Below are 27,372 nucleotides of genomic sequence, written 5' to 3' on the forward strand. Positions count from 1 at the left end.
TTTAATATTTAAATGACTTCTCCTGTGAACAGAATACTGAAGCACAATTTTACCTTCAACCCTTAGAAATGTTGCATTGCCAAAGATCATGTGGTCATCTGGCATTATTCCACAGAAGTAGAGCCCAGAGTCTGATACATCCACGTTCATCATTTTGAGGACGTAGGTACCGCTGGTCTGCTGCAGTGTTGCGTGGTTCTGCCGGAACCCGTTGTGATACGAGGCCTCTGAACCGGGAGCATTGTAAGATGAGAGGATGCACAGAGGTACCGATCCGTTTGGTCCCTGTCTGAACCAGGCCAGGTGGCCCGGACCTCGCATGACCGCTGAACAGAGCAGTGAGATGTTCTCTCCGGGCTGCAAGGTCACCGACAGAGGCTGTGAGACCAGGATCGCGGGAAACAAACCTGGAGCACAGAGACAAAGCTGATGGTTTTACCGGTCTGAACGCTGTTCATCGTGAGTGCTCACACCCAAGTTGTTGTGTTTTAGATTCCCCCAGAGCTTTGAGGTCGGCTTCCAGGTAACTGAACTCATGCGTAAAAATAGAACTTCATCTAACTGCCACTTATAGTACATCCAGCCTATATTACCCACACCAAACTTCACTCTGACGTTTCACGTTAAACACATCAGGCATGATTACCACAAGTGCTGCGTGTTTAATAAGCTCGCCAAACTTACTTATCCAGAAAAGCAGAACAGGTACGTGGGTTCCTTCCATCCTGTGCCTGGCTGTACACTGACAGTCTCTGAAGCGGTCAGAAGAGTGGATGAAAAACCTTTTCATTGTGAGGAGGGCAGGTCACTGGAGCTGTGAGAAACCATCACTGAATAAAAAGCCTTTTACTTAACCACAAAGACACACCTACAGAGTTCCTACAGAGTACTTTGCTTGCCCAGATTAAACCTACTCTCTGTAAACAGCTGACAGGAGTGTGGCAACCTGTTCAACATGCCAGCCTGCATGTAGAGCTAACTCAATCTGGGCTGAGACAAGAAGTGACAACCGCTGCTGGTTAGTTGTTTGAGAGCAAAGATTAAAGTGCAGGTTCAGACCACAAAGTATTCTAAATGTGGATGGTTTTCTCTGTCCGTTTTCCTGTTAATCTTCAGCGGTGTAGCAAAGGCCAGAGGCAGCCAGCAGCCAGTGGTGTGCAGCAGGAGCTGTCTGCTGTAGCTCACACTTCCTCCCTCTCTCATTCAGGGCCATATTTACCTGTGAGAGTTACGTATATGCACAGACATGATCAAACCTGTCAGTCACATGTACTAGTACAGAGCACAGTATTTACTTGCACCTCAGAAGATACAACTCTTGTGTCTTTATATCAAATCATTATTTAACAAAAGGCTGCACTCAATGCAGTTGTAAATATTTAAGGTATACACACTGCCAAATATAAGCGTATGTGTGTGTATGTGTGTGTGTTTTGTGGCTGCTATGACTTTCCTCATAATAGGAAGAATTCTGATCTCTCCATATGAAATGAAAAAGGTTTATCATCACTCAGTGCCTTTCCACCCAACCACCTCTGTGACCACAACTCTCACATGCATGCAGTGAAAAAGGCCAGAAACACCCCATTGTGAAGCCAAAAACACGTATACGTCAATGTGTACACACCCAAATGCACGCACACCTTCACACAATTACACAAATGTGCACAATCACGCACACACCACACACAAAGCATCAAAGCTATTTATATCTGTTGCATACATATTCATATGTACAGTTGTAGCTCCTCCTCTTCTCTGCTGGTTTAGTACTTCAGTGCAGTATGCACTTTTATACTTACACAAGTCATTATGAAGAGTGGACCTCCACAAGCTCTCTACAGACTCATCTGCATTGGCTCAGTGCTTCTCAGTGAAGTGGGTAAGTCTAATTCCATTTTACCTCTATCACTGTAATTTATTTGCTTAAGTACAGTTCTCCATCATTAAGGCTTTACAGAATTTGACATCAATCAAAAAAGATGTTGAGCTCAATCATAATGTTTGAGCTTTCATGATATAATTCATTACAAAAAACGTGCAATCACAAAATGTGCAGGAATGAAATGTGTGAATGAAATGTATTTTTTGTGTGTTTCTTGACTGCTGAAAATGCTGAAAATTTGTTTAGGACTATGAGCAGGGTACTGTGGTAACAGATAATGTCGTTTTTACAAGTATCATCATTTGGTACTATTTAAACACAGTAATATAAAGTGATGTCCCACTTACACATCATAATTACTCTCGGGTATTGGTGTTGTTACTATATTGTATCTGTCTTAGTAATCAGAATGATATTTTTCAGCTCTGACACAAACTGAAGGAATCGTTCAGCCAGATCCCCTGGTGACGGCTGAGCTTGGGGACGATGTCACTCTGCAGTGCTTATATCCCAAGGTGGGAACGTCCTATTTGTCATGGTACAAGCAAACTGTGGGAAAGAAGCCTCAGCTCATATCAACATTATACAAACACATTCAGAATGCCACCTTTCACAATGAGTTTAAAGATGATCCACGCTTCACAGTTCAGAGGGGAGAAAGAGCAAACCACCTGACCATCTCGAAAACGGTGCCTTCGGACTCAGCAATGTACTACTGTGGTGGAGCAAATCTATATACTGTAAACTTTGGAGAAGGAACCTTTTTGTCGCTTACAGGTAAAGTATATATGCAAATTAGTTTTATTTAATAATTTCATTTATTGCTCACAGTTTGCAGAGTGGATTGAATTTACATTTCCTCAATAATATGCTACAGCACAGGTTCCAAAATCATTAAGAAACACCAGATTTGTATTTTCAAATTTTAAATGTTTTACTTTACTTATGTGCTTGACGGAGTATCATGTTTGAGAATGAGCCCAAAATGATTCTAATAAGAGGATTGTTTATAAGCAGAAAATTTAAGGATTAGCATGGATGTGATTCTGTCCCATTGTTTTTTATCATTATATCCAGTTTATTCTTAAATTAGCTGTTTCTAAAAATTGAAAAGTAAAATCTTTAACATTTGAATATACAAATCTGTTGTTTCTTATTAATGATTTTAGAACCTAACAAGTTAAATATTTTTAGCTGAAAAATGCAGTTAAGTGTAGTTACGTGCAGAAATGACAGACCACATGGATGGAAGAAGAAAGATGCTTTTCAGACTAAACATTCATTGTATCCATTCGTTCACATATGAGCTCTCTGCTGCTACCTTCACTACCATGTGATATTTGTGTAATAAATTCTACGTGCAATCAGTACTGAACTCTGTGATATCATTAAAATTTATATTTATATTAATTTTAGGTTCAAAAGTCAACAGCAGGACAGTAGTGCAGCAGCCCGTGTCTGAGCCAGTGCAGCCAGGAGACTCTGTGACTCTGCAGTGTACAATAGACACTGAGACCTGTGCAGGAGAACACAGTGTGTACTGGTTCAGACAGGGCTCAGGAGAGTCCTCTCCAGGAGTCATTTACACCCATGGAAACAGGAATGATCAGTGTGAGAGGAGCTCTGGGGCTGGGTCTCCTACACAGAGCTGTGTCTACAAGCTCCCCAAGAGGAACCTCAGCCTCTCTGATGCTGGGACTTACTACTGTGCTGTGGCCACCTGTGGGGAAATTCTGTTTGGGAACGGGACCAAGCTGAAGTTGGAAGGTATTCAGTTATTAAAAATACAATGTGATTACCTTTGCATGGTGTGGCTTATGTTAACAAAACTGTGGATAGGGAATGCTTATTGACATCATTTTAAACTCATCTGCCTTTTTTTCAAACAGTAGAGACAAAGTCAGATCCCATCCTCTGTCATTATATTAAGTTCTACAGTTCATTAGGTAATGTAATTTTCAGAGCTTCTTAAAAATATGAATCAGGTGAAGCAAACATAAAATAGTTTTAAAAATTTACAGGTAACTATAATATGTATAAATCAATTCTAGTACTCACTTAAAAGTCAGATTAGTGACTCTTGTATGACAGCTTATACTTTTACCTGCTTGTAACTCACTTTTGTGCTTTCTAACTTTTGAGCATAGATGCTACTCATGTTCACAACAATTTACATCATATTGTCATCACAATGTACACAAATTGTATAACTGACATAAACTGACACATTACATTATATTCACTTAGCAGACGATCTTATGCAGAGTGACTTCCAGCACAAAAGAACATAAGTGTATCCATCAGTAGTAGACAAATTAAGTAACTGCTTGTGTTATCAGTTGATTAACTGCCCATTTCAAAAGCCAGTGGAAACAATTAAACATATGGGGAAAAACTGTGTACATGTGTCTATACATTTCTTTTTCCAGACCATCACAGCAATATTTGGCAGTATATTGTCCTTGTGTTGGTGGTTACTCTTATGGTCTCCCTGACTACAAACCTCATCCTTTTTCTCATGTGGACGAGAACCAAAGGAGTCCCATCAGGTAAGAGAAGTTTGATTAATTCTTGATTGATAATTTTCCTAATTTTTACCTTTTGGAATATTTTCAGTGATATGTGCACTGCTGAGTAAAATGCTGTATGCTTTTTGCTCATAAATTACAGTGTACATTCAAAGCATGCAATGCAAAATAGTTAATTAAAATCGTCTATCCATTACAACAACTTCATTGCCCACAATTTCTTGCCCTCAGTTTGATTGCTTGTGTGTAAATATCTTCTATTTTCTTCCTTAAAAACATCTCAATTAAATGTTATTTGAAGAAATACTGGTCTATATATGGTCTTTATTTATATCACACATTTATTCATGGTTAGTGTTTTTGGCTTACTGGAAAGCTTAGAGAAACACAGCCTTGTAAGTATTACTCTGAGTAAAGAGATTTACATTTTGTAAAGTTTACACATAATCCTTTGCAGAACTTCCAGTGCCACATGTCTATAACTGTAAATTTGTCCACCACTGTAAATTTGTCAACCACTGTAAAGTTCATCATTTGAAGGCTTATAGGAAAATTGTTCAGGAAATGTGAAAGAAATGGATGGGCAGGTAGAACTGACTTTTGCTGACAAGGAAGTACTGATGAAGAAAAATTCCGTTCAGAAAAAGTTGTAAACTGTGACGATAATGGGGTCATATTTTAGCTGGATAATAAAGTGCTGCATGTGCAAGAATGTGGATCAATGTCTGGTTTTAGACATGCAACAGAAACATTAATGATGCTGTTCTGACCCGTTCTGTTCTAGGGTTCCCTCTGGGCACTAATGCTTCGTCTGCAACCCAGGTAAAATGATACATCGGTTCTCAAGTTGTTTGAGAGAGCTTGTAGCTGTGATAACATACTCCGCATGGCTCCATGTGAACCCAGGCACTTTGTCTGGTAGCATAAGTTAACAGGAAACAAGAAATGATGCTGCACAGGTCCAAATACATGAACAGATACAAAGCACATTCAATACATAGCTGAATCACAGTACTGGAAGACAACAATGTGGAAAATGTTTACTTTTTTCTCTTTTTTAAACTGTAGAATCATGACGCAGACTCTGTGAACTATGCTGCCTTGGGCTTTGCATCAAAAAAGTCTAAGAGTGGAAGGAGAAAAGAGACGGAGACCCAGGTTTTGTACGCTGATGTGAGACGACAAAGGCAACGAGAAACTTAACAGATGATGTTAAAAAGAAGAACATCTTAATGACAATGACAACATTAAAGATTATTTTAATTTAATCTTTCTCACAATAACTGTAATGAATAACTATGTGATAGCACCATAAATGAAAAAAACATACAATTTGTTTTGTATGGAAATGTATATAGTTATAAGACATTTTTTCTATGCACAACATTGTCTTTGAAAATAAATGCATTGTTGCTGATTTCCAGACATTGACTTCTTGGATCCTGCTATTCTGAACTGGTACCACAGCCTAGAGAGCAGATCGTAAGTGGACCAGGACTTAACTAAACAAATGGACAATGACAGAGAAGAAATGAATTTGAATAAATGGGGAATAAGGTTGTGGTAGAACAGAACACCATGAAAAGGGGATGCCCACCGTTGAAGCTCCTGTCTGAAGTGGCAGGCATGTGCCACATGTTGCATACCACACATGCATGGCTGCAGCAGGATGTTTCTGCTTATCATAAATTAAGAGCAATGCAAAGACGTTCCGTTACAAATTGCAAAGTGTTGTTTTTTGGCCTAATAAGGGTTAGGAATCATGCAGAGCAAAATCCTCTCCTTATGAGCTGGTCACAGCTGTATTCCATACACTTTAAAGAGCCTGAGACTAAGCATTTGAACATACTTGCTTTTGGTTGCAAACATGTGTCCATATCCCCTGAATGGGTGTGACAACAATGCGGCCATGTACTGACCAATCAGGGGATGAATTGCAATCGTATGTTTGCCCTAGAGCCTTGGGGCAGTGGAATTTTCACAACAATTAACAATGAAAATGGAACAAGATAAGAGGAAGATAGCAGAATACCAAATACAATGAGTCTATTGTTGAATGGTTTGTGTTAATAAAAGAAATTAAGCAATGGTTGTTTTCAAGTCTTTTGTTACACACATGAATCAAAACCACATTTATATACTTGCCTATAGGTATGTGTATGTATTCATGTACACAGAGGTAATATTTTTACTGTATGCTTGAATGAATGGCAGCCTTTTGGAGTTAAATGCTCCATAAACAGAACAAGTAACAGAGCTTCTTTTTGTTCATTGGTTTCCTTTGCACATCCTTAAACTATCATCTGTGAGGCTTAACGTGCTTGCAAACAAAATCTGTAACCCCAGTTACACAGCAAACTCTCTCCAGTGAGGAAGGAGAGCAGTAAAACAGATGTAAGCTATCTTTGCTTTCATTGGCCACGCCCATCTGTGACAGATGTAGACGTGTGGGAAGCAAGGCCACGCCCCCTACAGCAGCATGTAGCTACAGCAGCTTGTTGGATGTGGACTCCTAGTCTGGGGAAATGGATTCGCTCAAAGTCACATAAATATATTTTTCTTCATGTCATGATGACTCATTTTTATTAAGGAAGGAAGGAATGACAAAGATAACGGCAAATGTTTTTATTTCCTTTAACAGCCTCGGCCTGCCATATCAGGCAGAAGTGTGGCATTTAAGTTGAAATGGCAGCTCTAGTGCAGTCTAGGGGCATCATTCTGGCATTGGCTATCATGGCTGTACTTAGTGATTAGCTGAAGAACCATTTAGCTGTTTTACAACACAAAACTACAAAAAAATATGGTTAAATAAACTGCTGTCACCTCTGATACTATTAACAGTGTTGCTTATCAGTGCAGATAGATTATGACAAATGGCCGATTCTCTGATTCATTTCCAGTGTGTCTTACATACACTAATGTAGGGTCTGCAGCTGGTTATAAAATAATACAGGCTGAAGCTTGGCAATGGTGGATTTCTGTACTGTATTTCTGATTTAACATGCGTGCAAGTGCCACACTTCACTGGGTGCACCGTTCCATATGCAGCTGTGACACTACATTCCACATGTTTGCCTTGTTATCCTGGATTAAACCTTCTTTCCTCCATCCGTCTGCTGTCTGCAGTGCAGAGTCACGTTCAGCATGCCAGCATGTGTGCAGAGCTAACTCACACCGGGCAGAGACGGAGATGACAGCTGTATTTGTTGTCACAGCAAAGATGAAAGTACAGAGAGACAGAGTGTGTTAAAACCACCAAGTATTCTGAATGTGGATGGTTTGCTCTGTCTGTTTTCCTGTTAATCTTCAGCAGTGTGGCAAAGGTCACAGGCAGCCGGCAGCCAGTGGTGTGCAGTAGGAGCTGTCTGCTGTAGCTCACACTTCCTCTCTGATTCAGGGCTATATTTACCTGTGAGAGTTACACATACTGCACAAATCTGTTGTGACCAATACTCTCAGATGATCACTTCATTACTGTTGAAAACCGATCACGTACAGTACATCTCATACAGAGACACTCCTATTCCTACAAAATGCTTCACTCAATAAAATGTTAAATACCTACTGTATACATATGTAGAAATGTAAGTTTGTTTATGTGCTCGTTTTGCACTGAAATGTTTCATACATTGTGCTCAAAATGAGCAGGGAGTGTTCAGTGTCAGGTACAACTATCTAGAAACAATGTGTACCACTTCTCTTCATATCAAATGAAGTTTTTTTTTAAAGAACTCCTGGGCTTGAGTCGTTCCAACTCAACCACCTCTGTGGTCACAGGTCTCACATGCATGCAGTGATAAAAGGCCGAAGCCAACACAGGCACACACACACACACACACACACACCCTCACACTCTCTCTCTTTCTCTTTCTCTGTCTCTCACACACACACACACACATACACGCGCGCACACATATATATACAAAGATACGCAGACACGCAGACACACACACACACACCACACTCAAAGCATCTACTTACATCTTGCATGAATACACATACATAGTTGCTCCTCTCTGTCTCCAGCTATTTAGACTGTCATCACTGTTTGTAGCTATTTTACTCCTTGCATAAATTGTGATGAAGACTGGACCTCCAAAGACACTCGGACTGATCTGCATTGGCCTGATACTTCTCAGTGAACTGTGTAAGTACCAATCTGTCATATCTCTATCACTGTAATTGATTCAGTTCTGTTCTCTATTATTGAAAGCATACCAGATTACCCTAAAAGATGTAGATGTAAGATGTTTAGCTAATCAATCAATCAAACTAATATGTCTAAATCTGATATAATGCATCATGTAGAAAATGTACTAAAGTGGACAGTGTACAGTATGTAAAAAAGGTGTGTGTTTGTGTTGTGTGCTGAAAATGTTTAATATATTATAAATGTGTTTCTAACATATTTGTCAAACATCATGTGTAAGGTAGTGTGATGTCACTTAATGTTGTGTTTTCATAGATAATCGTTTCACACTATTTAAGCACTAATATAATTGCATACTTAGATTTCATGATTATTCTGTCCATGCACATTAGTATGAAATAGGTACTCTTAATGTATAATTATTAGGCATTATGTGTATATTTTATCAAAAATTTCAGCTTTATGTTCTATCTATATCTATGTTCGTGCATTACTATAGAATGACACTGTATCAGTGCCGGTGATCAGAATATTGTGTTTTTTCAGCTCTGACACAAACTGAAGGCATCGTTCAGCCAGATCTCCTGGTGACGGCTGAGCTTGGAGACGATGTCACTCTGCAGTGCTTCTATCCCAAGGAGGAATCATCTTTCATAGCATGGTACAAGCAAACTGCGGGAAAGAAACCTCAACTCATATCTTCATGTTACACATCTGATAAAAATGCCATTTTTTACAACGAGTTTAAGGATAACCCACGCTTCAGAGTTCAGAGTGGCTTAACCTGGATTAACCTGACAATCTCAAAAACCCAAACGTCAGACTCTGCGTCGTATTACTGTGGAAAAGCAGTTTTTAACAACATAGAATTTGCAGAAGGCACTTTTTTGATGCTCAAAGGTAAAGTACATATTCAGATTAAATTCCGTACAACATTTACTTCATAGTTACAGTTTGTGAAATGGACTTCATTTAATTTTTCTTTATAATCTACTACAGTGAATTCCATCAAACAGCTTATTTAAAAGTCAACTGGACATAATGTTGAAAACACTGGGACAGACTCATATCTATAGTTACACTTAAATATTCTAATTATAAGCAATCCTATTATGATAATCATTTTGGGCCCACTCACAAATATGATACTCAGTCAACTGGAGTGGGTTATTAACTATGTGACAGGATACCAGTTGACATAGCAGAAAGAAGAAAGATGTTTTCAGATTATAATAAACATTGCCCTCTTGGGTCTTATGTCTCTTACCATGCAATATTTGTGTAATAAAATGTACACACAATGAGGATTGAACACAATGGTCCAATTAAAAACATTTCTAAATTAATTATAGCGTCAGAGTTGAAGAGCAGGACAGTAGTGCAGCAGCCCGTGTCTGAGCCAGTGCAGCCAGGAGACTCTGTGACTCTGCAGTGTACAATAGATGCTGAGACCTGTGCAGGAGAACACAGTGTGTACTGGTTCAGACAGGGCTCAGGAGAGTCCTCTCCAGGAGTCATTTACACCCATGGAAACAGCAGTGATCAGTGTGAGAGGAGCTCTGGGGCTGGGTCTCCTACACAGAGCTGTGTCTACAAGCTCCCCAAGAGGAACTTCAGCCTCTCTGATTCTGGGACTTACTACTGTGCTGTTGCCACCTGTGGGGAGATCCTGTTTGGGAATGGGACCAAGCTGGATTTAGGAGGTATTCAGTTGTTGTGAATACTCTATAATTTCTTTAGAATACTATTGCATAAATTAACAAAATTATGGATACGGGATGCTTATTGACATCATTTGAAACTTTTTTTTCAGACAGTAGAGACAAAGTCAGAACCCATCCTGTGTCATTATATTAAGTTCTACAATAGATTAGCAATCTGAATGTGATTAGCAATCTAATATGATTTGTCAGAGCTTCTTAAAAATATGAATGAGATGAAGCAAACATAACATAGTTTTATAGATTCACAGGTAAAAGCTGTCATACATGTAACTAACTTTCGTGCTCAATATCTTTCGAGCATAGATGCTCTTGTTGTTTTAAGCAATTTAGATCATATTGTGTTGTCACAATGTAGGTTTCAGACTGTATTAAATGAATTGATGCACCAACAGTAGGCAAGATGCGTAACTGCTTTTGTACCAGTTGGTTACTGCTTATTTCAAAGGCCAGTGGAAACAGTTAAATGTATGGGGTAAAAAAATCTCTTCATCCGTCTCTATATTTTTCTTGCTCCAGACAATCAGAGCAGTGGTTGGCAGTATATTGTCCTTGTGTTGGCGGTTACTGTTATGATCTCCCTGACTACAAATCTCATCCTTGTTCTTATGTGGAGGAGAACCAAAAGAGTCCCATCAGGTAAGAGAAGTTTGATTAATTCTCAGTTGATAATTTTCCTAATTTTACATTTTGGAATATTCTCAGTGATATGTGCACTGTTGACTAACAATGACAAGCTGTAAAATGCCGTATGCTACTTGCCCATTGACTGTAGTGTGCATTCCAAGAATACATGGGAGAAGAGTTAATGACTATTGTCCTATCTGTTTGTAAGTCAAATCCAGCTATGCAACATCATTGCCCACAATTGGTATTTTATGATTTGTGTGTGAATATCGTCTATTCCCCTCCTCAAAACATCTTGATTATAACAGTTATTTTAAGAAATACTGGTCCATATATCATCTATGTGTTTACCTTACAAATTTAATCAAGGTTTTTTCATTAACTGGTAAACTTTGGTTAAATGCTCAGTTTGGTATTATGTGGTTAAATAAGTTTGGTAAATGCTGAAATTAACGAAAGTCTGAGAAATAAAAGAAATAAAGATTCACTGCCTTGAATGTATTACTCTGAGTTAAAGATAAAGCGCACTGCTGCTGCTGTTTGGAAGGTTCATTGCAGATGAATTATTATTTTTATTGTATTTAATTATGTTTAACTATCTTTTACAAGTTCAATCATAATTTGAAGGCTTGTAGGCAAACTGTTCAGAAAATACGAAAGAAATGGAGGGACACAAGTGTAGAGACATCTGCTGACAACAAAGTACTGATTAATAAAACTACCATTCAGAAGGAGTTATAAAATGTGTGGACTGATAATTGCGCTGTGTTATATTTTAGCTGGATATGAAAGAATGTGGATCACTATGTAGATTTCTACAAGCAACAGAAACCTTAATGATGCTGTTCTGACCTGTTCTGTTCTAGGGTTCCCTCTGGGCACTAGTGCTTCAGCTGTCACCCAGGTAAAATGATATATCTCTTTTTCACTTGTGCCAGTGCAGCATCATTTTTACCATATATTTAATATAATGTATTTTACAATTATTTAATATAAAACAATGATATAGGAATATTTTCAGAGCGCTTGTAGCTGTGATAACATACTTGGCACTGCCCCGTGTGAACCCGGGCATAAATTAACAGGAAGCAGAAAATGATGCAGCACAGCTCCCAGTACATGAATGATCCAAAGCACATTCATAGTGTCGTATCGAGCTGAACAACGGTCCTGGAAGACAACAATGTGGAAAAATGTCCACTTTTTTCTCCTTTTTTTAAACTTTAGCATCATGACACAGACTCTGTGAACTATGCTGCCTTGAGCTTTGAGTCAAAAAAGCCTAAGAATGGAAGGAGAAGAAGAGAGGTGGAGATCCAGCCTTTGTACGCTGATGTGAGACAACAAAGACAATAGGAAACTGAAGAGGTGACATTAAAAAGTAAACATCTTAATGACAAATAATCACAACATTGAAGATTATTTTGATTCCATCTTTTCTCACGATAACTGTAAAGAAGAACTATGTGATTGCACCATAAATTTAAACAAGAACAATTTGTTTATTTTATGTGATGAAAATGTATATGATGATGTCATTTTTCTATGCACAACATTGTGTTTGAACATTAAATGCAATGGTTGAAGATTTCCAGATATTGATTTCATGGATCGTGACATTCTTAATTGTGAGATGGTACCACATGAATTTTAATGGGGAAAAAACTCAGAAATAAATGGAATGGTTCCGGTCACACGCAAAGAGGCGTGGTCAGGCCAATGTGGCGCCTCAACGTAGAGCTCAAATCTCAGGTGGGCCGGGGAACACTGTTTCATGAGTTGTGGGTGTGATGGAGGCCATGCACTGGCCAATCAGGACAGTCTTGCAAACAAAAACTGTGACCCCAATTGCACAAAAAACTCTGTTCAGAGAGGATCTTTGCTTTCACTGGCCACGCCCATCTGTGACAGCTGTAGACATGTTGTAAGCAAGGCCACGCCCCCTACAGCAGCATGTAGCTACAGCAGCTTGTTGGATGTGGACTCCTAGTCTGGGGAAACGGATTTGCTCAAAGTCACATAAATATTTATTTTATCCCTGTCATGGTAACTTTTTTAATTAAGGAAGGAAAGAAAGACAAAAAGTTTGACAAATATTTTTTTTCTTTTTATAGCCTAGGCCTACCATATCAGGCAGAAGTGTGGCATTAAAATTTGCAATGGCACATCTAGTGCACTCCTGGGGCATCATTTGGGTATTGGGTATCCTGGCTGTACTTAGTGATTGACTCCACATGCAGCTGTAACACTACATTCCACATGTTTGCCTTGTTGTTCTGGATTAAACCTTCTATCCTCCATCAGCTGCTGTCTGGAGTGCAGAGTCACGTTCAACATGTCAGCATGTGTGTAGAGCTAACTCACAGTGGGCGGAGACAGAGATGACAACTGTTGGTTGTCAGAGCAAAGATGAAAGTAAAGAGATAGAGTATATTCAAACCGCCAAGTCTTCTGAATGTGGGTGGTTTTCTCTGTCCGTTTTCCTGTTAATCTTCAGTGGTGTAGCAAAGGCCAGAGGCAGCCAGTAGCCAGTGGTGTGCAGTAGGGGTTGTCTGCTGTAGTCACACTTCCTCCCTCTCTCATTCAGGGCTGCATTCAGCTGTTAGAGCTACATACAGTGTACACACATGTTGAGAACAATCCTATCAGATGGTCACTTAGTACCATTAGTACCACATTGGTACCAAATATTGATCACATACAGTACGTCATACAGTAACACTCCTATTTTTTGTTATATGTCAAATTATTCTGTTGCAAAATGCTGCACTCAATAAACATTAAATACTTCACTGTATACATGTATACTGTATACAAGTTTGCATATGTGTGTCTGAAATGTTTCATACATTTTGTTCATGATAGGGAAAATTCAGTGTCAGGTATTGTGCAACCAGCTAAAAACAATGCACACCAGTGCTCTCATAATATCAAAAGAATGTTTTAAAGACCTCCCTCAGCTTGAATCCTTCCAGCTCAGACACCTCTGTGACCACAGGTCTCACATGCATGCAGTGAAAAAGGCCTGAAATAACCCATCATGATGCCAGCGTACACACACACAGACAGACACACACACACCCCACCACACACACACATATATACTAAAGTACGCAGACACACGCACATACACACCTCATTCAAAGCATCCACTTACATCTTGCATGAATACACATACATAGTTGCTTCAGCTATTTAGAAGGTCATTATTACTGCTTGTAGCTTTTATTCTCATTACATAAATTGTGATGCAGACTGGACCTCCAAAGACACTTGGACTGATCTTCATTGGCTTGATGCTTTTCAGTGAACTGTGTAAGTGAGAATCTATCTTACCTCTATCGCTGTAATCAGTTCTGTTCTCCATTATTAACAGTATACCAGACTACTCTAAAATGGACAATGTACAATATGAAAAAAGGCAGTGAGTGAGTGTTGTGTGCTGAGAATGTTTAATATATTAGAACATAAGATCATATTATGACGAGAACAGGCCATTCGGCCCAGCTAAGCTCGCCGTTACAATTAACGAGAATCCAAAGCTTGAACTTGAACACAGCAAGGGTCTCTGCCTCAACTACATGACCTGGCAACCTATTCCATGTATTGAAAACTCTTTGTGTAAAACAGTACTTCCATATATCAGTGCGGAACTTACTCTTAACTAGTTTCCATTTATGTCCCCTTGTTCTACAGACTGAACTCACCCTAAAAAAATGTATTGTAATTAACCTTATTGAGTCCTTTTATAAATTTAAAAACCTATATGAAATCACCCCTAAGTCATCTCTCGCTGAGTCTAAATAGGTTAAGTAACTTGAGTCTTTCCTCGTAGCTTTTATATTTCATGCCAGGAATTAACTTAGTTGTCCTGCTTTGAAATTTTTCAAGAACTTTTTCAATATCTTTCTTATAGTGTGGTGCCCAGAACTGCACACAGTATTCCAAGTGAGGTCTGACTAAAGCATTGTATAATTTCAATATAACCTCCTTAGATTAATCAATACTTCAACATTATTAAGGAATTAATTAGTTATTAGTTAATGTTGTATTTTCATGGAAAATAATTTAAACACTAATATAATTGCATACTTAGATTTTGTGATCTCTCTCTGTGCACATTAGTATGAAATAGATACTCATGTATAATTATTAGGCATTATGTGTATATTTTATCAAAAATTTTCAGCTTTATGTTCTATCTATATCTATCTTCGTGTGTTACTATAGAATGACACTGTATCAGTGCCGGTAATCAGAATATTGTGTTTTTTCAGCTCTGACACAAACTGAAGGCATCGTTCAGCCAGATCGCCTGGTGACGGCTGAGCTTGGAGACGATGTCACTCTGCAGTGCTTCTATCCCGAGGAGGAATCATCTTTCATAGCATGGTACAAGCAAACTGCGGGAAAGAAACCTCAACTCATATCTTCATGTTACACATCTGATAAAAATGCCATTTTTTACAACGAGTTTAAGGATAACCCACGCTTCAGAGTTCAGAGTGGCTTAACCTGGATTAGCCTGACAATCTCAAAAACCCAAACGTCAGACTCTGCGTCGTATTACTGTGGAAAAGCAGTTTTTAACAACATAGAATTTGCAGAAGGCACTTTTTTGATGCTCAAAGGTAAAGTACATATTCAGATTAAATTCCGTACAACATTTACTTCATAGTCACAGTTTGTGAAATGGACTTCATTTAATTTTTCTTTGTGATCTATTACAGTGCAGTCCATCTAGGAAAATCACTTATTTAAGAGTCAACTGGAAATAATGTTCAAAAACAATGAGACAGAATCATATCTATAGCAACAGGTAAACATTCTGATTATAAGCGATCCTATGATGAGAATCATTTTTGGCCCACTCACCAATATGATATTCAGTTAAGTGTAACATTATGTAATAAGTGAAAGAGAACCTGTTTGACTGTAGAGATGACCGTAGAACCAATGAAGGTAGGTATTTTAAGGAAAACACACCTGGTTATCTTTTTAACACCAACCAAAGAGAAGCAGCTGCTAAACTGACCATTGCACAGTCTATACTCTTAGATTATAAAGGTCAGGGAGCAGACAGGAAAGGAATCTGAACCCACAATGCAGCTGTGACCCAGGCAATGATAGCAACTGCACTGCGACACTCTAAAGTAATTAATCTGAGTCTCACTTTTATTTTATGTATTAAAGGATTGCATATCATTACTGCACTGTGTAATTTGTACCATATTTGAAGACTTTGGCTCAGTACATTTTTCTTAAAATGTAAATGTTATAAAACATAATCATACATTCTATCCATTTATTTGTAGATCTGACTTTCAGAATCAAAGTGGCTGTCAGACTTGCTACTTTTCCTGCTTATTGACATTTGTGCAATATTTCCTCCTTGCAAGCTTGACTGGACAACTAGCTAATTAACAAGTTAAATGTTATTAGAAAAAAAACTTGTCTCAGAAAGCTAAGTGCTGGGATACCACTCACAAGTACACATGGTAGCAAGATGAAAGATGCTTTTAGATGATGAACAAAAATATCTGCCGTATTCATGAACCAATAAGCTCTCTGTACTGTGCTATGTCTCCTACCATGTGATTTGTGAGTGATAAAACTTAAACACAATCAGAACTGAATACAGTCGTCTCATTTTAAAAAAATGTTTTAATTAATCATAGGTTCAGAGTCTAACAGCAGGACAGTAGTGCAGCAGCCCGTGTCTGAGCCAGTGCAGCCAGGAGACTCTGTGACTCTGCAGTGTACAATAGACACTGAGACCTGTGCAGGAGAACACAGTGTGTACTGGTTCAGACAGGGCTCAGGAGAGTCCTCTCCAGGAATCATTTACACCCATGGAAACAGGAGTGATCAGTGTGAGAGGAGCTCTGGGGCTGGGTCTCCTACACAGAGCTGTGTCTACAAGCTCCCCAAGAGGAACCTCAGCCTCTTTGATGCTGGGACTTACTACTGTGCTGTGGCCACCTGTGGGGAGATCCTGTTTGGGAATGGGACGGAGATGGACTTTGAACGTAAGCTCAATTAAATTTATTCTAATTTGAATATTATACTTACATATTGCTTTAACTATGAAATGAAAAAATAAGCAAACCTCAATAGGTTGACAGAGTAAATTTTTCTGGTGAGTGTTCCTTAGTGTAATTATGAGGTTTTGTTCTTTCAGGGCATGAATGTGCTGCAAAATTATCCATGCTTGTCGGGCTCTCCATCGTCAGGACTGGAGTCCTCTCCTGCTTTGTGGTCATATGTGTCCTGCTCTATTGTAAACGTTAGTGAGGGTAATACTGTTATGACACTGTGATATCAGTCAAAGAACTGGTCAATTGGCTCATGAGTTCTAGTCAGACCTCATTTTGCCATATTACTACTGAGTGCAAATGGCTAAACTTGTACCTGACCGCAACAAATGTATGAATCAAAATGTGTTGCATCTCTTCTAACTCACTCCACCCAAATCACATTGTATTTACTTATGAGATTAACAACTTTGATCTCGTAATGGTATACTCCAGATAAAAGAGTTCTTATATCAATACAATTATAGCAGTACATTGGTATGTTTTCTGTATTTATACTGATGAAGGGTGTTTCGTTTCGCTTGCTTGCTCAAGTTTTTCTCAGGCCATTTCAGATTACTCACAGTGTGTAAGTGTGCTTCTATTTTATGGTATCATTAAGCAATGAGGGCTCCAATGTAATATATCTGTTTCACAAAGTAAGATGAGTACAAAAATATAGACATGAAAATTCAGGAAACACACAGTTAAAATGAATTTGAATTCTGAATATGATTCTGTGTGCTTTTTGAAGAGTGACAACTATGCTGGCAAACATGTACTTCATAAATTTTGTAATCTGTCCCTCTGTCATGGAATTTATTTTTTAATATGTTTTTCATTAATAAAATTTGTACGTTCCTTTACTTTTGTTGTCATTATTTCCTCATTTTCATGCACAGATCATCACACCACACAGCTACAATCCATATGGTTCTATCTGGAATTAATATGTGTTCTGTTCATCAGACAATCAAGACAATGGAAACATTTGCTTCATGAATATTTTGATTTTTCAATGACTACTTTGGCTGTTTCAGCTACCAGTTCTCACAATACAGGAAGTGTTAGAACTGAGTGTCTAAACCGAATGGTGGTCTACTGTATGCTAAATTGTGTTTAAACCTTTTCCATGCCAGAGAGCAAGAAACGTTTTTTTTTTTTTACCATCTTACTGTTTATGTCTGAATAATTGTGGTTTTGGAGATGTACTCTAACAAAAAGAGGTAAGAAATAATAGCATATTATCTAATTTGAACAGGGTGAATTTAAAAATCAGCATCCCTTAAAGAGTATCTCAGCTGAAACAGTACTAATCTAACAGGTTTTAGCAATCTAACAGGTTTTACCTCCACCTAGAGCTCAAGTCTCAAGTGGACCAGAGATTCATAATATGGAATAATGTTAAGATTACATCATGGTCATATGATCAATATCAAATTATTATATTAAATTATGGTCAACTTTATCATTTTTGTTAAGTGACACAAAAATGACATTGCATCCACATTGATATTTTCCTGAAATGCTAAATGTCCGTTTTTGTTCAAAAGGCAGTATGAATTAACAATGATCATTGCTTGAATTATTAGTTGTCTATTTTTGTTGAAAAGGCAACATCAAATCAGTATTGTTCATTGGTTGCTTACACACACATCTGTAAACTATTTTCTCTGGGGCTTAACACAACAAGTTAGCTGTATTAGAAAACAAAAATACAAAAAAAAGCATCTTAAAAGAATCTCAAAAATACGGTTAAACACACTGCTGCCACCTCTGATAACAATAACTGCATTGCTTTTCAGTGCTGATAGTTAATGACAAATAGCTGTTGCAGAGAATGCAGCTGCTTATAAGATAACACAGACTGAAACTTGGTAATGGTAGATTCCTCTACCAGTGGGGAACCGTCAAGGTACACATCAATTTATGCACCTTGCTTATGTAGTCTAGCTTGCTATAGCAAGTCGAGGATGTGTGTGCTCCGTGTTTCACTCACTATTTCACATGCAGCTGCAACACTACATGCCACGTCTTTGCTTTGTTGGCCTACACGGCACGTTGGGTTGTTCTGGATTAAACCTTCTATCCTCCATCAGCTGCTGTCTGGAGTGCAGAGCCATGTTCAACATGCCAGCATGTGTGCAGAGCTAACTCACACTGGGCGGAGACAGAGATGACAACTGTTGGTTGTCAGAGCAAAGATGAAAGTAGAGAGATAGAGTATATTCAGACCACCAAGCATTCTGAATGTGGGTGGTTTTCTCTGTCCGTTTTCCTGTTAATCTTCAGCGGTGTAGCAAAGGCCAGAGGCAGCCAGCAGCCAGTGGTGTGCAGCAGGAGCTGTCTGCTGTAGCTCACACTTCCTCCCTCTCTCATTCAGGGCCATATTTACCTGTGAGAGTGATATATGGTGCATGCACATGTTGTGACCAATCATATTAGATGGTCACTTCGTTAGTACCAAATACTGATCATGTACAGTACATGTCATATGGTCAAACTCCTATTTTTTGCTATATATATCAAAGCATTCTGTAACAAAATGCTGAACTAAATAAAACATTAAATACTTTACCGTATACATATGTAAAAATGTAAGTTGGCATATGTTTGTCTTTTGTGCTGAAATGTTTCATACATTTTGTTCATGATGGGGAGAATTCAGTGTCAGGTATTGTGCAACCAGCTAAAAACAATGCACACCCCTGATCTCTTAATATCAAAAGAATGTTTTAAAGACTTCCCTCGGCTCGATTCCTTCCAACTCAGACACCTCTGTGACCACAGCTCTCACATGCATGCAGTGAAAAAGGCCTGAAATAACCCATCATGATGCCAGCGTACACACACACACACACACACACACACACACACACACACATATATATACAAAGGTACGCAGACACACATGCACAAACACACTTCATTCAAAGCATCTACTTACATCTTGCACAAATACACATACATAGTTGCTCCTCTCCTTCTCTACCTATTTAGATTGTCATTCTCATTATTGTTTGTAGCTTTTAGTCTCATTACATAAATTGTGATGAAGACTGGACCTCCAAAGGTGCTTTGGAGACTGATTTTCATTGGCTTCATGCTTCTCAGTGAACTGTGTAAGTACCAATCTATCTTACCTCTCACTTCTGTTCTGTTCTCCATCAGGATACCAGATTACTCTAAAACATGTAGATGTAAGATGTTTAGCTCAATCAAACTAACAACTCTGAATCTGATATAATGCATCATGTAGAAAATGTACTATGAAAAATGGACAATGTACAAACGGTGTGTGTGTGTGTGTGTGTGTGTGTGTGTGTTGTGCTGAAAATGTTTAATATATTATAAATGTATTTCTGACATATTTATCAAACATCAAGAGTAATTTAACTGTGATGTCGCTTAATGTTGCATTAGCATAGATCATCGTTGGCACTGTAATATAATGTCACACTTATATATCATGATTACTCTGTGCACATTAGTATGAAATAGGTATGTTACTCTTGTGCATAATTATTAGGCATTATGTGTGTTTGTATATTTGTGTATGTGTATATTTTATTTATTAAAATCCTCTATCTGTACCTATGCTGATGTTCTATTGTAGTATTACACTATATCTACTTCAGTCATCAGATTATTGTGTTTTTCAGCCTTGACACAAAATCAAGCCATCGTTCAGCCAGATCGCCTGGTGACGGCTAAGCTTGGAGACGATGTCACTCTGCAGTGCTTCTATCCCAAGGAGGGAGAATCTCGCTTATCATGGTACAAGCAAGCTGTGGGAAAGAAGCCTCAACTCATATCATCATTTTACACATATCACAAAAATGCCAATTTCTACAATGAGTTTAAATATAACCCACGCTTCTCAGTTCAGAAGGGTGAAGGAAGGATTAACCTGACAATCTCAAAAACCCAGCCATCAGACTCCGCATCATATTACTGTGCAAATGGAGAGTTTCCAACCACAGAATTTGCTGAAGGCACTTTTTTGATTCTCAAAGGTAAAGTAAATATTCAAAGTAAATTCCTTACAACACTTGATTTACTTCATAGTCACAGTTTGTGAAATGGACTTCATTTACGTTTTCTTTATAATCTACTACAGTGCAGTCCATCTATGAAAATCACTTATTTAAGAGTCAACTGGAAATAATGTTCAAAAACAATGAGACAGAATCATATCTATAGCAACAGGTAAACATTCTGATTATAAGCGATGTGTGGCCACCTGTCGGGAAATCCTGTTTGGGAACGAGACCAAGCTGGAGTTTGAAGGTAAGCTGAATTAAATTCAAATTTAGAAGGTATTCAGTTATTGTAAATAGAGTTTGACTACCCTGGAATAGTGTGGCATACATTATGAAACTTGTGGTGGGGGATGCTTATTGACATCATTTTAAACTAATCTGCCTTTTTTCAAACAGGAGATACAAAGTCACAAAGTCAAAGCCCATCCTCTGCCATTATATTAAGTTCTACAGTACATTAGCAATCTGAATGTGTAATGTGATTTTCAGAGCTTCTAAAAATATATAAATAAGATAAAACAAACAAATAAATAGTTTTAAAGATTTAAAAAAGTCTAAAGATTAAGAAAGTCAGATCAGTGACCCACGTATGGCAAATAGTAGTTTTACTTGCCAGTAATTTACTTTTGTATAACTTTCCACAATAGATTATATTCATGTATCACAATGTATTTTTCTAATTCTATGATTTTTTTTTAATGACATCACAATAGTAATATATACTAAGTAAATTGACACACCAATAGCACTGGTACTAGTTCCAGTTTAGTGTTCATTACACAAGACAGAGGAATCAAACAATTCAACATACAAAAAATGTGGCTATGTGTCTATACTTTTTCTTTCTCCAGACAATCACAGCAACATTTGGCAGTATATTGTCCTTGTGTTGGTGTTCACTGTTATGGTCTCCCTGACTGCAAATCTCATCCTCGTTCTCATGTGGAGGAGAGCTAAAATAGTCCCATCAGGTCAGAGAAGTTTGAATAATTCTGAGATGGAAAAATTTCTTAATATTAACATTTTGGAATATTCTCAGTGATAGGTGCACTGTTGACTTGAAAATGACAGGCCGTAAAATGCTGTATATTTCTTGCTTATAAACTGTTGTGTGCTTTCAAAGTATATGTGGGATAGAGTTAATAATTGAGAGTTAATGACTTAAAGAATTAATGACCATTGCGCTGTGTGTTTGTCAGTCACATCCAGCCATACAACATCATTGCCCGCAATTGCTATTTGATGATTTGTTTGTGAATACCATCTGTTTTCCTCCTCAAAACATCTCATTATTTTAAGAAATACTGGTCCAATTGTCATCCATATGTTTACATCACTAATTTAATCAAGGGTTGTCTTTTTGTGTAACTGGTAAACTTAGAGTTTGGTGTAATTGCTGAAATTAACAAAAAAAGTCTGAGAAAAAAAAGAAATGTATGTATAAATGTATACACTTGAATGTATATTCTCTGAGTAGAAGATAAAGTTCACTGCAGCTGCAGTTACCGCTGTAATAATGTGTCAGATTTACATTTTATAAAGGTTACACATCTAAAAATTACATTGTAAAGATTACACATGAGAATTTCCAGTTATGTTTAACACTGTATCTTTTACAAGTTCAATCATCATTTGACAGCTTGTAGGAAAACTGTGCAGGAAATGTGAATGAAATGGGGGGACACATGTGTAGAGACTGCCAGCAATACTGATTAATAAAACTTCTATTCAGAAAAAGTAATAAACCCTGATGATAATAATTGCACGGTCTTATATTTTAGCTGGATATGAAAGAATGTGGATCACTATCCGGATTTTGACAAGCAACAGAATCTGTAATGATGCTGTTCTGACCTGTTCTGTTCTAGGGTCCCATCTGGGCACGAGTGCCTCACCTGCGGCCCAGGTAAAATGATACATCTGTTCCAAGTTTTATTCTGAAACTATACTGTGCCAGTGTAGCGTCATTTTTACAACCTTGTCAAATTTTGAAATCACAGCAATATAAAAAATTAATATGATATAATATCAAAGTAGTCCAATAATTAATGTAACATAGTGATATAGGAATGTTTTCAGAGATCTTGTAGCTGAGATGACATACTTGGTCATGCTCCATGAGGAAACAAGAAATGATGCTGCAATGGCCCAAATATATGAACAAATACAAAGCACATTCATAGTGTCGTATCGAGCTGAACAACAGTACTGAAAGACAACAATGTGATGAATGTCCACTTTTTTCTCCTTTTTTTTAAAATTTTAGAATCATGATGCAGACTCTGTGAACTACGCTGCCTTGAGCTTTGAATCAAAAAGGCCAAAGGATGGAAGGAGAAGAAGAGAGGTGGAGATCCAACCTTTGTACGCTGATGTGAGACAACAAAGGCAGCAAGAAACATGTGTGATGTAAAAAAAAAAAAAGCTAATTATCCATGTGATGGATATTCATAGCATCAAAGATTTCAGAGCTTTGGGGCAGTGGAATTTTGGTGACAGTGTACAATGAAAAAGATTAGAGGAAGCAGAATACCTAATAGAAAAATGAGTTATTTACTGAACAGATTGTGCTTTTAGAAGGAATAAAGCAATTCCTTTTATGTTGTTAAAATTAAGGATGTTAAATTGTTAAATGAAGTTGTTTTACCTCTGTTACACATGTGAAGCAAAACCACATTTATATATACTTACATATTATGTATACTTGCCTATATAGGTATATGTATGTTAACTGAAATTGCAGTTATTAATGTGCACAGAGGTAATATCTTTACTGTATGCTTGAATGCATGGCACCCTTCTGGACAGAAATGCTCCATAAATACAGCAGGATTTTTTTCTTTTAAATGAACTCTGAGCTTGCTTGTGTCTGCTCCATTACCTTAGTTAGTCAGTTGTTAACACAAAATATACGTAATTTATACAGCTAATGGTTGGTCTTAGTTAATAATTCTCACAGATTTTAAAACCATTGTCATGTGTACATCATCCATGCTATGCTCAGACTATGCACCCAGTGTTCTCCCAATCAAACACCTGTCTAATTAAACACAACTTTAAACACCCGCGTTCGATTGATTCGATTATCAATTTCATCTGTTAAATGTGTCGGTCATGCTAATGTATCTAGCCTGTGCCTTTCCCTGATTGAATAAAATGTTAATTGGTCAAATGCTGTGCTGTGGTTCTGTCATTGCGGTTCGCCTACAAAGGGAGACAGTTGTACTCTTGAACGAAGCAATTATTTGGCAACTGATTAGCGAGTACAGATCCATCCACGGTGTGTTTGCTCCCAATACATTACAATCGTTGAGAAGCATAATCTGATGGCTAGCCAGCTAGCAATCAAAGGTTTTGATATTTTTACGTGTAGCATTGCCTACATCGGTTACCCTTCGGGGAATGTTCGTTTATTACCAGGTCCTTGCATTTCGAGACTGCTAGCAAATTTAGCTATGGCAAACAAGTATACCCAGTAACGGATAGGGGAAACACCTAGCTGACGAGCTAGATCTACCTAGCTAGCTAGTTTCTGTAAAGTATTTGCTTTGCATCACCTGATCGACAAAGAGAGCAGCTATCTGTATTTATGTAAGCTGTTTACATGTTTACAAGCTGTTTAAGCAATGCATTTTAATAACGGTTTTGACATTTGCAGATAAATACAGTGCAAATAAACGTGATGTAAAAATTGGGTGTGGTTTTATTTTTGACATGCACGTTATAGGTTGGAGTTGTTTGTAATAACTCATGAAGGACGGACACACGACTTTATATGATTCAGGAAAGACACGTAAGTTGGCGAGGTAGGTTTGCTCTCAACTGCACTATGGTGAGGGAGAACTGTGGTTAGCCATATTTGTATCACACATTAAGCTCATGCCTCATGACCATGGAGGAATGTTATCTTTAACTTGTGATTGGCTACCATGAATAGTTGTGGCTGTTGGTTAAATATGTGGAGGTATTAATAGAGAGTGGACAGATTGGGGGTCTGGAGGATTATTAATGGCATATTGCTCTTATCAAGAGTGACTTCCAGCACAAAATAACAGAAGTGTATCCATTCAAGTTGACTGAGCAGCAGTGTCAGACCAGGCAACACTCCCAAACCAGAGAATGTGAGCATAACACTATTCAAGCCCTACCACAATTTAACTTGTGCAACCTGACTAGACAGCCTAGAAACTAAGGGAAGCCAAGTACACCACTACCATACACCATAGTCACAGAGAATCTAAAACATACTACACGTAAAACAACGAATAGGTAAGACAAGTAGCAGGTGTTAGGGGGTAGAGATTGAAGTAGAAATGAGATGCAGTCTGAAGGGGTGGATCTTCAGTCTGCCTTGAAAGACGGCCAGTGATTTGGCTGTCCTGACCCCCGTGACCCCCACTGAGGGACCAGTAAACGCAGGAATACAGAAGAGAGTGACCCCCACTGGGATGAGATAGTTGCCCCACAGTTACAGAGCTTCTTTGGGGAACATACATTGACTGATTGTAGGTATGAGGGGTCTTGAAACATGGAGGACCTGGATGGAAAGTAAATTATCTCAGTCTTAGCCAGGTTAAGCTTTAGATGGTGGTCCACCATCCACTGTGAAATGTCCTTCAGGTAGAAATGTATTTATTGTGTGGCCTAATGAGATCCAAATATTGCATGTTAACATGAAGTTATATGGCACAGAAGTAAATGATTGTAATGAGTCAGACCTTGATTGTGATCGTGGGTCTCAAAAAAGGCCTAACTCTTGGTTCTGTATAAGAATGGTGTATGTCGTCTTGACCTGTAACTTTGTGGATGGCATACCTGCCACCCCAATACAAGTGACAAACTTGGAGGCATTGAAGATGTGATTTTAAGAATGAATGTGTTTGATGCCTATGTGTTTTTCCCCTTCTTAGGAGCTGTGCTGTTGATGCTGCTCTGTGGCCCTGATCAGAAAAAGACTCAGATGAATGTCACAGCTTAGTTTCAGCGTGAAATGAGTAGTGAAAAGTACGTAGTGTACATACATTAATTTTCATAGGGTAGTTCATTTCATTAGGTATGAAATATGTTGGTATGACTATACGTAAACTAATGTGCTCAAAATAAGCAACTTAACCAACTGAGCCGTAAGGGATGCCAACGGAAAATTTTCTTCTAATGTTGTTCGTGTTGTATAGGTAAAAAAAAAAAAATGCATAGGCCATCATCCAGAATAAATAGTTTTTGTCTCATTTTGAATACGGTAACAGGTTTATACTGAACTGGTAAGTGCACAATGTCCATTGCACATTGGTAAAGTGTAGCCCAAGAGAACATCTGAAGGTAAGGGTAGTGTTTCTCTGTACCACCCAGTGTGTGTGGTCCACTCACCCCCTAACCCCCCCCCCCCCAAAATTCAGTGTTCCACTGTGACCAACACATCAACCATGCATTGATTTGGGGCACCTCAGAAACACTGCAGTGCTGCAACAATGTTTCCATTCCATGGAAGGGTATCAGATTTCGTCTCTGTTGTTCCCACCCTCAGTTCTGTCATCAGCCTCAGACTCCGCCCCTCTACAAAGCGCATGGGAATCTCCCTCACCTCAGCACCAGCGGACGCATGCAGCTCACCAAAGAGTGAACCCCCCTGTGCTGTAAATGCATGCAGTAGACCTATGTCCCAATAACCGGCACATCTACTGTAAAATAAGTTGGTGAATTCTCATCATAGCCATTAACCACAGCGACAGTGATCATCAATTTGTCAATCAATCAAAATCAATTTGTAGATTCAATCTGTTTTAAAATAACGTCAGTGTTCATCTGCTGTTGTTATGAAGAAAGTATTTTTTCATGTTTTTTTCAAAAATCATCCAAGACCGTCTATATCTACAAATAACTGACACACTTTCCAATGTTAAATTGATAATTACTTATAACCCTATTTCTTCAGTAACTGTTGTTGCAACGGAAAATGTCACCCTAACTTCAGAAAGGTCTTTTATTTTTTTTTACTGACCACAAAGACCTGACCTCAATATGGCCAATCACGTAACAGAGACACAGCACAGTATGACAGATGCTCCTCCTATGGCAAAGACAGCCAACAGCCTTCATTACAACTCAAGACAAGCAAGAGACACAATGAGGCTGCTTCCCTTCTTTGGGGCAAACATGATTTGGTTTTGGTTTTCTACTGGGCTGTTCTGCAACCTCTGTAAGTTTGCACTTATCTCGGTTATAATTACACAAAGCAAGATGGAATACTGTCAATGCTGTTACAAATGTTTTACTGTAGAGTACTGTTACAGAAGATTTTAAGGATTAAAGTTATACGCTGAAGAATCACACAAAGAAATATTGTT

General features: G+C 38.2%; 1 protein-coding gene across 1 annotated transcript; it reads left to right on the forward strand.

Moving 5' to 3' along the window:
- The first annotated feature begins 1,812 nt into the window (after positions 1-1,812).
- Positions 1,813-26,648, forward strand: LOC118790674. The gene is made up of 10 exons (XM_036547666.1): positions 1,813-1,882; positions 2,327-2,662; positions 3,302-3,652; positions 4,309-4,434; positions 9,110-9,463; positions 9,916-10,266; positions 15,189-15,542; positions 16,590-16,940; positions 22,897-22,934; positions 26,553-26,648. Exons 1-10 carry the CDS (start codon positions 1,813-1,815, stop codon positions 26,646-26,648), a joined length of 2,427 nt encoding a protein of 808 aa, XP_036403559.1.
- Positions 26,649-27,372: the final 724 nt, after the last annotated feature.

Source organism: Megalops cyprinoides, chromosome 16 (assembly GCF_013368585.1).
Source record: "Megalops cyprinoides isolate fMegCyp1 chromosome 16, fMegCyp1.pri, whole genome shotgun sequence".
In the NCBI taxonomy this organism is placed as follows: Eukaryota; Metazoa; Chordata; class Actinopteri; order Elopiformes; family Megalopidae; genus Megalops; species Megalops cyprinoides.